Source organism: Electrona antarctica, assembly GCF_951216825.1.
Source record: "Electrona antarctica genome assembly, chromosome: 10".
Lineage (NCBI taxonomy): Eukaryota > Metazoa > Chordata > Actinopteri > Myctophiformes > Myctophidae > Electrona > Electrona antarctica.
In genome coordinates, this window is record NC_136791.1 from 16,731,992 (window position 1) to 16,749,133 (window position 17,142).

The window sequence follows — 17,142 nt, forward strand, 5'->3', positions numbered from 1 at the left end:
GGCCCGCGACTGAACAAAGCCTCTCTGTGCGTGGGGTAAACAGCATGCATTACATTGACACAAACAATCAGGCACAGAATCAGAGTCCAGGGAATGTGAGCAGAGAATCAGATTAACCAGGAGATCATTCAGATAAAGTTAACTCAATCATCAGGGATTGATGAATGCAGGGTAGTCCGGGAAGAATTAATCACAGCACAATATTTTTTCTATGCTGTGAAGACCTCCAGTAGCCTATTAGCCTATCTCTTTTCTGTGAACAAAAGGCTTGATGCACCTGTCACTGTATATGAAAATGTATTAAGGTAGCGAATGTATATGTGGTCCTTCACCTGTGATTTTATATAAACTGCTTCTCATGAATGAATGAATGAATGAATGAATGAATGAATGAATGGTTTATTTTGATCTTATGCCATTGGAACATTACAAAAGTCATATATTAATCTCTTTTAACATGATCGAAAAGGTATAGAGCGTCGCAGTCCCGCCCCCTGTGTGACAGTAAAACCGAAAAAAGAAGATGATGAATTCACAAAAAGGAATTAATAATACTCTTTTTGTGCATGGCTTTCAATCGTGGCCTTCCAGAGAGAGAGAGGCAGGGAGGAGTAGGATGACGACTTGAGGTGGAGGGTGGTTGGTTGTAACCTGACTCCGCCAGATGGGGCAGCAGAGAGTACACTGGGTTCCCCCCTCCTGCTCCCATCTGGGAACTATCAGGCAGACTTGATGCCCGGCCACAAAACGGCCTGGCCAATCAGCAGCAGCTAGAAGCTAGAAGCTAGAAGCTGCTGCTAGAAGCTGCTAGAAGCTGCTGCTGATTGGCCAGGCCTTTTTGTGGCCGGGCATCAAGTCTGCCTGAGAGTTCCCAGATGGGAGCAGGAGGGGGGAACCCAGTGTACTCTCTGCTGCCCCATCTGGCGGAGTCAGGTTAGGTTGGTTGGGGATCCATCAAAAGCACTTCAAAGCACCTGGAGTTCGACCTCCTGTTGAAAGTGTCTTTCATTACTATTGACATTGCACTCTGCAGCTCTGTTGGAAGCCGCATCCATCCCTGACCTTTCAACAGCACATTCAATGTCTGTCCTCTTCTTCTTTGTGCTCACTCCTCCACTTGAGCATCTGTTACGGGACGTGGCCATCACTGTGCAGTGGTACTTGCGGTAGCAGTGATGCCGGAGCCTGCCGAGAGTCCTCTTGCAGGCCCTGCGGAAGGTGTGTGAGGAGATGCAGAAGAGGAGGGGGTCCAGGGTGCTGTTGATGTACCACAGTGGCAGCGAGAGGTAGGCCTTCAGGATGGTGTAGACGGAGAGGGCAGTGTCAGTCCACGCCACCACGTACACTTGCATCAGGGATGAGGCGATGTCAGGAAAGTTACACACGATGAAAGCCACCACTACTGCACCTAGAAGGATTGTACAGATGTTAGGAAGAAAAAAATAAAACACCTGATATAATGACAATTTTGACCATTTTCAACGTGACTATATTTTGTCATTTTAGGCAAAACATTTAAAACATTGTTAAAAATGGGTAAAAAAAGTGAAAAATCACACCCGTGTGAAGTGAGGGTTGACCACTGTATTTATTGTCATTCGTCATTTAGTGCCCTGGCCTAAACCTAATAGGTTTAGGTTTAGGCCAGGACTCTATTCCCAAACCTTTTAACAATTACTTTCAAACAAATTCTCAAATACACAAACACAACACTAGACAGGCTACTCATCTCCATCCTCCCCTTTTAGTCATAGTCAGTTTTCCATCAAAATACAGAGGTACTACACTATACGACAAATACTTTGCTGGTCAGCAACTATCTTCACTCAATTTATTTAAGAACAAATTGAAGGATGTTCTGATCAATCAGATCACTTAAATTATTCGTATTCTAATTATTCTAATTCTAATCATTATCTTTTACCTGTTTGTATTTGTTATTATTATTACATAATAATATAGAAGCATATTGACAATCAATTTCCGATAATCATGCTGTAAATAATCAAGTCTCGTGTTTTGTTCTAGACTTCTTCTGTATACTATGCAATCATGTTATCTGTCATGTATGTTGCATTCAAATCATGTTTTTTAATGTTTGGTTATTGTACACAGGTTGAGGCCTCATATAAGCCATTTGGGCTTCTTGCCTTTCCTTTTTATCTCCTATATACAGGTTTAATGTTTGTCTTTAGTTCAATGTTTGTTTTGTAAACGCCATTGACAATGAAGGGAAAATTTACGTTATATTGTCCCTCATTACGTCATATTGTCTCTATTGTTAACCCTTAGACAGATTACTACTGGAAAACACGTGGAGTTTTGCATTAGTCTTTTCTGCCCTGTACGTGATTTTCCGTAGTTCTCTTTTTTTATTAATACCAATAAATTAATTCGGTCCGCACCTCTGTATAGAGTATCGAGCATAAATATCAACTACATTTCCCAGAATTCCCGTGTCACGTGACACACGTGTATGCTTTCCTATTGGAAACTGACGCCCAGCCCCCAGTGAACAGGGGGGTTGGTTGACTCCTCCGAGGTGGGCACTGGAGGAAGAGTTTTTCAGCCAGGTTTGCAGTCGCCGCAAAAAAAACAATCTGAAAAATGATCCATCCGTGTCCAGTGGCATTCTCCAGTCCCAGACCGTTGGCCGGACTGCAACATCCACCCTCGCGGATTACACGTGTGCAATGTTTTTTCTTCTCCCCACCGGAGTTACCACCAAGGCTGATGCCTTCGCTAAAAGGTAATTTTATTGTATTCGAAAATGCCCTAATATGACATGTCTAGTAAGCCGATCCCTATATTTGGCCCGAGCCGACCTAGTGCTGATATCAGATAGATGTGGTAGAACCATATATGGATAGATCTAACTGGTTTAGTCATCGTGACAGGCATAGTCGGAGAATATATAACAAGGGTCGGTACTATAGGTGATCGACGTAGCTAACAAAAACATCTGATCAAATGAATGTATTGTACTGTGTCTTTGTGGGCCGAATCGTGGCATCGTTGCATACAAATAGATGTTTGTATAATTAGTATCACGATAAAATAATATGGCGACGTTAGAATGACACCACCAATGAGTGATCGTGCGTAATGTAGCTGCCCAGCGTATATCCAGCACCATCGCGTCACCACATTCCACTGGCTGTTGGCTAGTAGTAGTTGCTAACAAACGCTGCACAAATGGTACTGGCTATTGGCCGGGCCACAAGCCCGGGCAATAGCCAGTACCAATGTTGCTGGATGATTGCGACGCAATGGTGCTGGATATACCCTGGGCAGCTAGCTACATTACCAGCGATCACTCATTGGTGTTTCATTCTAACGTCGCCATATTATTTTATCGTGATACTACTTATACAAGCATCTATTTGTATTTTTCATGCCACGACTCGGCCCACAAAGACACTGCACAATAAAATCATTTGATCGCCAGCAGCCGGGTAAAACGCCATGTAATAGTAGCGTGCACTGACTACAGCTAAAATGTTTATTTATTTTTATATATTTAGAACTGGCATCAGATGAGGAGGAGGAGGAGGATGAAGAGTCAAGACTGCGATGGCGTTCTCCGACACTGAACCGGATTCATTCATTCATTCATTTCAGGGGGGGCAGTTTTTGGGTGTTTTTTTTATTTAGCCTACTCACACATAACCTGACTCCGCCAGATGGGGCAGCAGAGAGTACACTGGGTTCCCCCCTCCTGCTCCCATCTGGGAACTCTCAGGCAGACTTGATGCCCGGCCACAAAACGGCCTGGCCAATCAGCAGCAGCTAGAAGCTGCTGCTAGAAGTTGCTCACAAAACGGACTGGCCAATCAGCAGCAGCTAGAAGCTAGAAGCTGCTGCTAGAAGTTGCTAGAAGCTGCTGCTGATTGGCCAGGCCGTGTTGTGGCCGGGCATCAAGTCTGCCTGAGAGTTCCCAGATGGGAGCAGGAGGGGGGAACACAGTGTACTGACTCTCTGGCGGAGTCAGGTTAACTCACACACACACACACCGTCAAGGACTGGGTTTGGGGACATTTGGGAGGAGTAGCTCTGATCCATAGCTCTAAATGCGCATTTAGAGCTATGGATCAGAGCTAGGGGAGGAGTAACTGTTTTGTATGTAGGCCTATTTATTTTCTGTAATATTTATCATTTTATTATGTTAGTAGTCGTAAAAAAATAAAAGACGCTTTTACAATGAGTTAGACCTGTCATGACTATTTTGTTCACTATTGTGAGGTTTATTGTATATGACTAAGCAAGTTTCAACTGTGATTTACTCTGTAACGGTAGATGGTAATAACTCAATTTCTTTTTTATAATACAGTATACATTCAAGTCTATATTTTGATACATATCATGGGCACCAAGTCATATCAAAACAATGTCCTTGGATGTGTTTTTTATCAAAACTGTGTTTCTTCATAACAGGTTTTTGAGATGCATGCATGAATAGACAAGGTACTGGTAAGACTATGTAAACATGGTATATATCAAAATGTGCGTTAGAATGTCTAATTTTACCCCAAAAAAGAATTGAGTTTATATGATGTTCCAATTTCAGAGCTATGGGGACTTTTAGCTGGATAGGTCAGATTGATCATGACTGACCATGCTATTTATAGATGGCAAAATATCTACAGTGGTACATGTGAGAAACTTTTTATTTTATTTTAATTGAACTAGACAACTCACCCTTTAAAATGAGATATTGCATGGCTATGTACGCCCAGCAGAAAAAAAGTTATTTAGAAAATAAAACTTCAACCGGGCATAACTTTTTTTGGTTGTCCTAGAAACAGAAAACAGTGTAAATGCAGGCTCTTTTAAATGGCTTCCAACACAAGAACTAAACATTTTATCAACTCAGTTAATTTTTCTCCTGGAAGCAGACAAGTCAAGCTTTCTCTGAAGGTCTTTCGTTGTCACACATTCACAACAGAGAATTTTCAATAAATCATTCAAAAACGCCATTCTGCCATAGAGAAGTCTACAAACTATATAGAAATCCTTGAAACGCTCAATTAATGGCATTTAATGTTTGTGTTGGCATCACCATTGCATCACCTAATCAACATGAGTTAGACTTTAATATATTAGCGCCCCTCACTTCACACAGGTGTGATTTTTTTATACTGTGCTAAATCAAATCAAATCAAATCAAATCAACTCAAATCAACTCAAATCAAATCAAATCAAATCAAATCAAATCAAATCAAATCAAACTAAACATGACACTGAGCCACTGGCCTCTGCATGACGTCCACATCCTTTTTAGTGTCTGCTAGTAAATGGATGGCAAGAGCTTCTGTCATGTAAAGGCCAAAATGGGGTTCGTAGTTCACAAATCTGATCACTGTGACATTAAATGTCACAGAATTGACCAATCGCAGTGATTTCTGCTTCTAAAATTTTTAGAAGCAGAAATAACTGCGATTGGTCAATTTGGTTCCATTATACTGTAAGTAAAGTTGATGAGCAGAACAAAAATCACAGCGTGTGATGTATCTCACAATTTGCGTCCTCACTTTTCCATCTTCACTTTTCTGTCCGCATTTTTTGAGGGGCGCTAGGGGCACTAGATCCCCCTATAGATCCCCCCCTCCCCCAGCTGGGATGTTTGTGTTGGTGTTTGGTGTTGGTGATTTATCGGGAAGGCCTAAAAAGTTCATAAAACCTATTGACAAATCTCAAGGTCAGCATCTGTGTTTCTTCTTTTAAATGTCGACAAAAGAGCCCTAGCTATGTGCAGGTGTCTGTCTTAGTTACTTTACAAACTGGCCAGGCTCCTACTTGAGAGGACTTAATGAAGTCCACACCCACAACACCAGAGGGAGTGCAACGAACCATGTACAATCCAGATTCGGCACAAACATAGGACTAAATTATTTTCGCTCCTATGCCACCAAAATGTGGAACGCCCTACCAACAGTCATTAAGACATGCGAATCCCTTGACTCCTTCAAAACCGCTCTCAAAGGGCACCTACGGACGGCTGCAATTCGAAACTGGCCCACGTAAAAAATCTGAATCCCCCCCCTTTTTCCCCCTCACTGTATATGTTTCTTTTCCCTTTTTACCTCTATGATGAATTCCTGTTCTGTTCTTTGACTATATAGAAGTGTCTATTTGTACGTCTCTAAATGTTTTGATGAATTGAACATGGTGGACCCTCTTGTAAACAAGTGTAATGCTTAATTGGGTCGTCCACTCACAGTTAACAGTCTTTGTATTGAGTTTGTGCTTGAAATGTACTGTAATTCTGCAAACTGTTAATACATATTTCAATCAATCAATCAATCAAGTTACCAATAAGCCTCAGGGCTCTCTTCTCGTTTAAAACCAGTTTCCCGTACTGACGGTGCTGCACAACTCTGATACTGCTGCCCGACTCTGTCACGAGGCCACCTCTTCTCTTACGCCCATGTCTTCTCAGGTGGATCAGGATGAGCAGGTACAGGGTAAAGATGGCAACCAGTGGAATCTGGAATTATTGGAGAGTGCTTGTTGACCAGTATACCAGGGTTATTATTAGTGGTGCACGATATAATCGTATAATTCATATCGAAATTTGGCCATAAAAATGCCATATCGGACGGTATCAGATCGGTCTCAAAATATAGTACAGATTATTTTCACAGATATTGATACAATAATAATGTGACCGTCAGTGACTCTGTCGCTTTTGTTTTGTGTATTTCTAATGTTTGAAGGCAGCATAATCCGTATAGCTAATATCGGAATCCGTCAGAATCGGTATCGGCAGATATGACCCCTAGTTATAGTTAAATAAGATAAGATAAACTAAAAGGGAAAAGAGTAATTTTGTTAACTGACACTAGAATAAAAAAGTTTTTGGATTTGAACCTTTGCAAGTTTTTTATTTATTTATTTATTACCATTGAGCCAATAGAGCCTGCTTACATGATCAGGGGATACATTTAATCTTGACCATCAGGTCAATAATCGTGTCAAATCCTAATGTATAAGCATGTTAAGTCTGTTTCCAGTGCCTGTTTTTACCCCCTTTGCAATATTGCCAAACTCAGATCAGTTGTTTCACACCCGGAGTTAGAAATGATCATCTATGCATTTATATCATCATGTATGGATTACTGTAATCCCCTTTTCACCTGTCTCTCCAAATCCTCATTAGACCGCCTGGTTCAGAACGCTGCTGCCAGATTGCTGACCAGGTCCAGGAGATCCTGCTACATCACCCCCATCTTGTTTTACTTGCACTGGCTTCCAGTAAATGATAGAATTCATTTTAAAATTCTTGCCATCACACACAGAACCCTCCATGGCCAGGCACCCCCATATATTTGTGACTTACTCCACCCATATGTTCCTAGAAGGTCTCTGAGATCCTCATCCCAAGCCCTGCTTGTCGTTCCACCAACAAAACTAAAAACTAAAGGTGATCAAGCCTTTGCTAGTTTCGCCCCCAGGCTATGGAACAACCTCCCGGACCACCTGAAATCTGTGGCCTCTGTGGACCTTTTTAAAAAACATTTAAAGACCCACATTTTTAGACAGGCCTTTGCAACATAGTGCTTTATTGATTTCTTGATTTTTACCAGTGCCGTTTTCTCTCTTTACTTTTATTATTTTCATTCTTATTATTAATATTACTATTGTTCCTATTGAAATGTTTTGCTTTTATTGTTGTGAAGCACTTAGTGACTATGATGTCTGCGAAATGTGCTCTATAAATAAAATTTAATTACTTAGTGTCTAGGTGAGACTTGAACTTTGACACGATCTAAATGTCTCAATAGAAGAGCAGGGAGACAAAACAATACAAGCACCCCGATTGTATACGTTATATTGCATTAACATTCTCAATCTCTACCTTACAGATTGGACAAAGTGTAATTGTATTAATTTAAACAAAGGTACAGTGCTGCTTTAAGTATAATTATTCTGATGCCAAAATTATTATAGTATTTTCACTCTATATAAAATTGTGAATTGAGGACTTTTACTTTTACACGTATTTTCTACAGTATGGTATTGATACCTCTTCAGAGTCCAGACTCTTAACCCGTAGCACTAGTCGTAGCATTTGCACTAGCCTCGACGACCCTGCAGCCATATGCAAAGTCTGAAAATAATATATATAATGTGTATATGAATATTCACAGGGCATTTTCTCAGCTTTGGGTATTATGGTCAAACAAGTTTCAAATGGTCATATTTCCTTCAAATATTTTCCAATTTCAATGAATGTTATATGAAAGCCTACATTCTGTATAGGCTACTTTAATTATCTGTAAAAAACAGAAAAATGACCAATACCTCCTTGCGGCACAAAGCATTGTACCCAGTCACATATGTAATTTAGATAGCATGTTACCGTACGCAGACAGATGCCATGTCATTATTGATCTGGCATGCAGTGTTTATAGCTTCAATGTACAGATATTCTACTGTTAGAAGGATGATAGGTTCTTGGTTTGCTAGTATTTCTATGCATTTGATGCATTGTGTTCTTCTTGCTTTACTTTAAAGGCCTATTCATACTCCAGTTTTAGGTGATAATGATAAGGTAATGGTACTGATTAGTAAAAACCGAGAGAGGTGCTTGTGTGAGTGGTGACCACCGTGGCGTGACGTCATGTTGCAATTTTGGGTGGTCAGCAATTATGACCAAAAACTGGCCTTAAATCACTCTGGATTAAGAGTGTCTGCTAGATGCCTACATTGGAACATATCTTTACTCAAAAAAAAAAAAAAAAAAAAAAACAACAAACATGGTACTGGTATCTTCAACTCTTACCATAAAGAAGAAGCTTGCCCTCAGCAGTAAGGATCCTTTGTAGACAGGAGCGGGGTCAGGCTCCGTCATCTCACACATGGTGGAAACCAGGAAAGCGTCCTCTGGCTGGGTGGCGGAGTAGTCCCATATGCACGCACGGGCCTGCCCATACACCAGGGCAAAGGGCACTGCCGAGGCCACGGAAATCACCCACACACACAGGAGGCATAGCCGACGACACTTCTGTTGACGAAGGAAGAAGAAGAAGGAGAAGGGAGAATTTACATTAAGTATATTGTTGCTGTTGGGCAGAAACAGCTCATCTCCAAATTTTAACATTTTGTGTTTTTTCGCAAATTAACGTCCTTACTTGATCATACTACTGCGACGCGTCACACAAACGTATCAAAAGTAGCAGATCTACACGCGCTAAACGCAACGCATTTTGAGCTTGTTGATCTGCTACTTTTGCTATTTTTTGAGGGGCGCTAGCCCCTCCTATGCCCAGCTTTCCGGGATTGTGTGAACACAAATATTTGCTTGTGATTGGCTTATTATCCCATAGTGATGATGTGATTAGCTGAGCATACATATTGAATCTAAAAGTGATGGCAAAAAGGTGAAGACGGAAAAGTGAAGACACAAATTGCGATTGGCCTGAATGTGATGATGTATGATGACAAGACCACCCCTCACTTCACACGGGTGTGATTTTTACAGAGAGGATTTGTATACAGGTAGGTATGTATCCTTTTTTTCTTATTTTCTTTAACCACTTGAGCGATGAGTCATGCATAAACAGCAATAATAACAATGAAAATAGCCATTGCAGAGCCTATGGATCTGCTATTTTTGGAATAGGCCAGGGTGTTAACACTGAGGATTCAGAGTCTGACGATGAAATGTTATAGGTTTAATTATAGATTGAAAAGGCCCTCAGCTCAGAACTCAGTAGAATCTGTACCTGGCTCACTGATAAGAAACTTTCACTACACCTGGGAAAAAACAAATCCATTCTCTTCTGTTCAAATAGTTTGATTCTCAGTTAAAGTTAAAGAAAGGATGGTGGAGGCAAATCTTTCCTGTGATAAAATGGCTACGAATGTAATCAAAAAGGTACAAAGTACAGGATCTCCTAACTGGTCAGCAAAAATACTTTGAAGACCCTAACAGGAGCCCTCATACAAGGTTTCTTCGACAATGCATGCAGCTCATGGTACTACAGCACAGCAGCACCTCAAAGGCCTTTAAAACAAGGCTCCAGACATCCTAAAACAAACTGGTCAGGCTACTACTTGGCCTAACTCCCAGAACCCACCTCACCCCCGCTCATTTTGATAGGTTGGAATGGCTTAGGGTTGACGACAGAGTACAGCAACTTGTTATGGGCCTGGTCTTCAAGATTCGCTACACTACTAATCCTACTATCCGTTATATTATGCATAGGCTATGTGTGGTTTGGGCGTTACAATAATGAAACCAATCACCGTGCCACATGCCATTGCCTTTAAGAGAATACTGCGCAATTCATTATCCATTACCCATTATCGCCAGTGATATCTTGCTTTACAGTTTACACTATGGCCCATGGAAGAGCCACACGCATCGCTGCCTTGGAATAAATTGATAATTGATACAGACAGAGGGTTCTTTAGTTTGTCCAGCTCTTCTATCTATCATCCACGATTCCACTCCGCGACCAACACAGTCTCACTCGCAATAAAGCAGGGACTTTGTGCTTCAATCAATCAGCTGACAGCACTGTCTGTCTGTCTGTCTGTCTGTCTGTCTCTCTCTCTCTCTCTCTCTCTCTCTCTCTCTCTCTCTCTGTGCATAGAGCACCGAAGTCCTGATGTCACTGTCAGTAGAGGGCGCCAGTCCACAGGTTTGTGTACTTTCTATTTGCATTGAAGATCTCTTCATACTGTATAAGAACTGTGTTTGAAAAATAAACAGATCATCCCGGCCTTTTCACTCATATGGATATGAAGCATCGACTGAAGGTGGAAATGTACAAATATACCCAAAGAGTAACGCAATAAGCGCTAGAAACGAGTCAAACAACCCAGAGACTACATTTCCGGGTAGGCCGGGTGGCTGCAGCTGCCCGTCGCACAACATAAACTGACATGTTAATTACGTTTTTTGTACGTTTTTTTATTGATATTTAATTGAATTTAATTTAATAGTCGAGTCTGACCAACTGTTTGTTCAGAATCATCGAGGCGGCCGAGGGCAGCATCCTCATCGATGGCACGGACATCTCCTCCATAGGCCTTCATGACCTGAGGAGCCATGATCAATGCCATTTGGCTATTCTGAGTGGCCAAACAGCATTGACCACGCCTCCAGGTCTTAAGTTAAGTAATAAGACCTGGTACTTAAGACACGCATAATACTGCCCATATATCTCTTGTCTCGCCGCGGCCTCAAACGGCCCTCAGGAAGCTTTGTATTGTGACTCCTGAAATCTGTGGCCTCAGTGGACCTTTTTAAAAAACATTTAAAGACCCACCTTTTTAGACATGCCTTTGTAACATAGTGCTGTATTGATTTCTTGATTTATTTTTGCCAGTGCGTTTTCTCTTATACTTTTTGATATCGCTATTTGTATTACTACACAAGCACTGCTAACACACTACCAACACCACTAAGAACAGGAGGAGGAATTATATGTCGTCTCTGTCAGGCGGAAACCTGTTGTCCAAAACTGTTACTTTTCATGATTCAAATTCAAAAGCAGCACCATGTTTTTTGCTCATTTTGATGCTTTTGTGTGACACTCGATCAGTGGTTTTCAACCCTTTTCACATCAAGGCCCATTGTTTATTGGGTATTTGAGCCACGGACCACCATTTCATGACATTTAGCCTCTCAGACCCAAAACTTACATAATATTCTGTTGTCCTTTTGATAAGATTTTGTCCACAATTCCATGTTGTATTGATTGTTGGTACCATAGAAGAGACAACACAACAGGCAAACGTTGAATTGTGTAGACTTATAAGGGTCCATTTGGTTACCAGCTCTCCATCATATTGTCAATTACTTGCATGAGAGGGGGAGAGGTTGTGGAGTCAGCTGCTTTAGCAGACAGTTTGAAGGTCCAATGGAGTTAGGTGATTTTGTCTGAAGCACTTTTTAATACTTTTCATTGGTTCCAATTTTTTATAACCAACACAGAGATGTAAAGGGTGTTCAAAAACTGAAAAATGGAGTTAGGTGGTTTTTGCCAGACAGCGACGATGACAGTGAATTAATATCTCCTTCCATGCAGTTAGAAGCACGTTGTGTACCTTCAGAGTGCAGAGAGGCCACATGGTGTGGCAGATGGCCACGTAACGTTCGCTGGTGAATGCCATGATTACCCAGCTGGTGGTGGCACAGTAGATCTGCCGTACCATGAAGTAGGCCTTGCATAACGTCTGGCCCAAGCGCCACGGGTAGCTCTCCCAGTAGTACCGGTACAAAGTCACTGGTATAGTCAACAGCTGCAGAAGGTCTAAGCCAGAGAATCATAGCATTATTAACAAATAGCTCGAGTCCGGAGATAATGAGTGCCAGTTTCTGAGAATTGTGGATAATGGAACTATAGGGAACAGGGAGTCATGCACACTGACAAAAACAATGTATTTAGAGTACAATGTTTAAGTCCCTCGGACCTTCATCAGGCATGAATAAAATATGTAGTAGTAGTAGCAAAAACGGTACAAACTGTGATGCGGCCAGGCTGAGGAGGTAGAGAGAACTAGTGGAGTAGTGTACCTGATGCCACCAGGCTGAGGAGGTACAGAACTAGTGGAGTAGTGTACCTGATGCCACCAGGCTGAGGAGGTACAGAACTAGTGGAGTAGTGTACCTGATGCCACCAGGCTGAGGAGGTACAGAACTAGTGGAGTAGTGTACCTGATGCCACCAGGCTGAGGAGGTACAGAACTAGTGGAGTAGTGTACCTGATGCTGCACTGAACTACACTGGCTTCCTGTCAAGTTCTGTATCAATTATAAACTCCTCCTCCTCACCTACAAATGTCAAAACGCCCTGACTCCACAGTACCTCTCATGCCTCCTCCATAAACCTCCTGTGACACGGAAACTTGGACCTCCTCTCTGTCCCCAAGGCAGTCAAGCGAACCTTCAGGGACAGAGAGTTCAGTGTGGCAGCCCCCACCCTGTGGAACTCTCTCCCAATAGAGATTCGCCATGCTCCAACACTGGACTCTTTTAAGGCTGCCTTGAAAAGACACTTTTATTCTCTTAGGCTTATGACATATAGTTGTTGATTGTTGTTGGTACATTTTGTAAAGCGTCCTTGGGTTCATGAAAGGCGCTATATAAATTCAAGCTATTATTATTATTATTATTATTATTATTATTATTATTATTATTATTATTATTATTATTATTATTATTTGATGCCACCAGGCTGAGGAGGTAGTGGAGTAGTGTACCTGATGCCACCAGGCTGAGGAGGTAGTGGAGTAGTGTAGTAGTGTACCTGATGCCACCATGGCTGAGGAGGTAGTGGACTAGTGTACCTGATGCCACCAGGCTGAGGAGGTAGTGGAGTAGTGTACCTGAATCCACCAGGATGAGGAGGTAGTGGAGTAGTGTACCTGATGCCACCAGGCTGAGGAGATGGTGGAGTAGTGTACCTGATGCCACCAGGCTGAGGAGGTAGAGGAGTAGTGTACCTGATGCCACCAGGCTGAGGAGGTAGTGGAGTAGTGTACCTGATGCCACCAGGCTGAGGAGGTAGTGGAGTAGTGTACCTGATGCCACCAGGCTGAGGAGGTAGTGGAATAGTGTACCTGATGCCACCAGGCTGAGGAGGTAGTGGAGTAGTGTAGTAGTGTACCTGATGCCACCAGGCTGAGGAGGTAGTGGAGTAGTGTACCTGATGCCACCAGGCTGAGGAGGTAGTGGAGTAGTGTACCTGATGCCACCAGGCTGAGGAGGTAGTGGAGTAGTGTACCTGATGCCACCAGGCTGAGGAGGTAGTGGAATAGTGTACCTGATGCCACCAGGCTGAGGAGGTAGTGGAGTAGTGTACCTGATGCCACCAGGCTGAGGAGGTAGTGGAGTAGTGTACCTGATGCCACCAGGCTGAGGAGGTATAGTGGTCAGTGGAGTAGTGTACCTGAATCCACCAGGATGAGGAGGTAGTGGAGTAGTGTACCTGATGCCACCAGGCTGAGGAGGTAGTGGAATAGTGTACCTGATGCCACCAGGCTGAGGAGGTAGTGGAATAGTGTACCTGATGCCACCAGGCTGAGGAGGTAGTGGAGTAGTGTACCTGATGCCACCAGGCTGAGGAGGTAGTGGAGTAGTGTACCTGATGCCACCAGGCTGAGGAGGTATAGTGGTCAGTGGAGTAGTGTACCTGAATCCACCAGGATGAGGAGGTAGTGGAGTAGTAAGTAAGTAAGTAAGTAAAGTTTATTTATAGAGCACCTTTCACAGACAATTACAGTCACAAAGTGCTTTAACAACAATAAAATTAAAACAAGTCAATAGTCAATAAAACAAGTCAAGAACTAAATCACTAATAAAGTAAGACAAAATAGAAAATAGAAAAAGTAGAGTAAAAAATAAAGCAATCAACATTTAACCAGGCCGGCTATGGAAAGGCCTGTTTAAAAAGGTGAGTTTTCAACAGTCCTTTGAAAATGTCCACAGAATCCACAGTTCTTAGGTGGAGTGGGAGCTCATTCCATAGCCTAGGGGCAAAACCTGCAAAGGCTCGATCGCCTTTGGTTGTTTGTTTTGTCTGAGGAACAACCATGCAACAAAGCCTGTGATGTGGATCTCAGTGACCTTCTGGGCACATACGGTTGGAGCAGGTCAGGGAGATAAAGAGGTGCCTGGCCATGGAGGGCTCGGTGTGTAATGAGTCTGACTAGGATCTTAAAATGTATTCTGTAATTAACTGGGAGCCAGTGTAGGGAGGCAAGGACGGGTGTTATATAACAGGATCTCCTGGACGTGGTCAGCAACCTAGCAGCTGTATTCTGAACCAGTTGCAGGCGATCTAATGCGGTTTTAGACAGACAGGTAAACAGAGAATTACAATAATCAAGACGTGATGACACAAATGCATGGATACTAGTTTCTAACTCCGGGTGTGAAACAACTGATCTTAGTTTGGCAATGTTACGAAGGTGATAAAAGCAGGTGCGCGATACAGAATTAACGTGTTTGTCTAAAAGCATGGACTGATCTAAAATAATGCCAAGGTTTCTGGGGTTGGTACATATGTTCTGTTTTAATGACCCAAGGCGATCGGCAACGTCTGCAGCAACCCTACTTGGGGCAACAATTAGAACTTAGAGTAGTGTACCTGATGCCACCAGGCTGAGGAGGAAGTGGAGTAGTGTACCTGATGCCACCAGGCTGAGGAGGAAGTGAAGTAGGTGTACCTGATGCCAGGCTGAGGAGGTAGTGGAGTAGTGTACCTGATGCCACCAGGCTGAGGAGGAAGTGGAGTAGTGTACCTGATGCCAGGCTGAGGAGGAAGTGGAGTAGTGTACCTGATGCCACCAGGCTGAGGAGGTAGTGGAGTAGTGTACCTGATGCCACCAGGCTGAGGAGAAAGTGGAGTAGTGTACCTGATGCCACCAGGCTGAGGAGGAAGTGGAGTAGTGTACCTGATGCCAGGCTGAGGAGGAAGTGGAGTAGTGTACCTGATGCCACCAGGCTGAGGAGGAAGTGGAGTAGTGTACCTGATGCCACCAGGCTGAGGAGGAAGTGGAGTAGTGTACCTGATGCCAGGCTGAGGAGGAAGTGGAGTAGTGTACCTGATTCCAGGCTGAGGAGGAAGTGGAGTAGTGTACCTGATGCCACCAGGCTGAGGAGGTAGAGGCGGATAACACTGACTCTCATGCGAGCATCCATGATGAGCGTCACCAAGCTCACACCGTTGAACAAAATCTGTAGGAGACAACGACAGAACCGAAGGCGCTAAGCTAGGGCCTAGAGCAGCGTTTCTCAAATTGGGGCGCCTGTAGAGCCGGCTAAGTAGCTAGCCTATAGCAGTTTGCATGGGAAGTTTTCAGGCATAGTAAATCTATAGCATTAACAAAAATACAATAAAATCTACTTGCGCAACCATTTTCAACCTTATAAATTTGTACTATATTATAATGAGCATTAGGGAGGACCAATTATAAGAAGATACGTTGAAAATGGGTGAAGTGAAGGTGAAGTTGAATCTTTTGCAATATTTCCCCGGATGAAGTCATTGCACAATCAATCATACCCCAAGCAAGAAGATGACACTGTAGAAGATGGTCATGGGGACTGCCACAGCCAGCGGTTCTCTCTTGGCGATGCTGATGTTGAGCTCGGGCACCGGGTTGACACATGGGTAGATGACATCACAAGAGAACACCAAGGGTGGTTTCTCTGTCCCGTTCATGCCTTGTCAGCCTGAAGGAAAAAAAGATGCAAGTAGTCTTTACAACCTTGGGTGGGTGGGTTCACAGCACTGGTTTTAAATGTCCGGTCGTGGGAGCACCAATTAAGGGGTCCAAATGGACCCTTACAGGTCTGTAACTTTGAGAATGTACAGATGGAAATCTACGGGTCACTATAACTCTGACAGTACGTTTTAACAGCGGGCGAGAGCCAGACAGATTTTCCGGAAGTCCATTATTTTGTCAATGGGACCTGGCAACTAATGGCGATAGCTGCCTGGCGATAGCAGGCGAACAGGCGATGGTCGAAAAGTGAATGGGCGGAGGAACGTTGGCCGAAAAGATGAAAATAATTCATCTTTTGGGCAACGTCGTCCAGCGATAGTGGGCGATTGGGCGATAGCCAATGAAATTCAAGTGTCGCTCACCGTTGTTTTCCCGCTGTTAAAACGCACTGTGAGAGTGTACAAATGGAACCTTACGTGTCTCTAACTCTGAGAGAGTACAAATGGAACCTTACGTGTCTCTAACTCTGAGTGTACAAATGGAACCTTACGTGTCTCTAACTCTGAGAGAGTACAAATGGAACCTTACGTGTCTCTAACTCTGAGAGTGTACAAATGGAACCTTACGTGTCTCTAACTCTGAGAGTGTACACATGGAACCTTACGTGTCTCTAACTCTGAGAGTGTACAAATGGAACCTTACGTGTCTCTAACTCTGAGAGTGTACAAATGGAACCTTACGTGTCTCTAACTCTGAGAGAGTACAAATGGAACCTTACGTGTCTCTAACTCTGAGAGAGTACAAATGGAACCTTACGTGTCTCTAACTCTGAGAGTGTACACATGGAACCTTACGTGTCTCTAACTCTGAGAGTGTACAAATGGAACCTTACGTGTCTCTAACTCTGAGAGTGTACAAATGGAACCTTACGTGTCTCTAACTCTGAGAGAGTACAAAT

General features: G+C 43.0%; 1 protein-coding gene across 1 annotated transcript; it reads right to left on the minus strand.

Moving 5' to 3' along the window:
• Positions 1–965: 965 nt before the first annotated feature.
• Positions 966–16,180, minus strand: LOC306930733 (pyrokinin-1 receptor-like; the record flags this gene model as incomplete). Its single annotated transcript, XM_079511828.1, has 6 exons — positions 966–1,408; positions 6,313–6,487; positions 8,786–9,007; positions 12,061–12,266; positions 15,597–15,693; positions 16,022–16,180. The coding sequence occupies 6 exons, from the start codon at positions 16,178–16,180 to the stop codon at positions 966–968; spliced, it is 1,302 nt and encodes a 433-aa protein (XP_079367954.1).
• Positions 16,181–17,142: the final 962 nt, after the last annotated feature.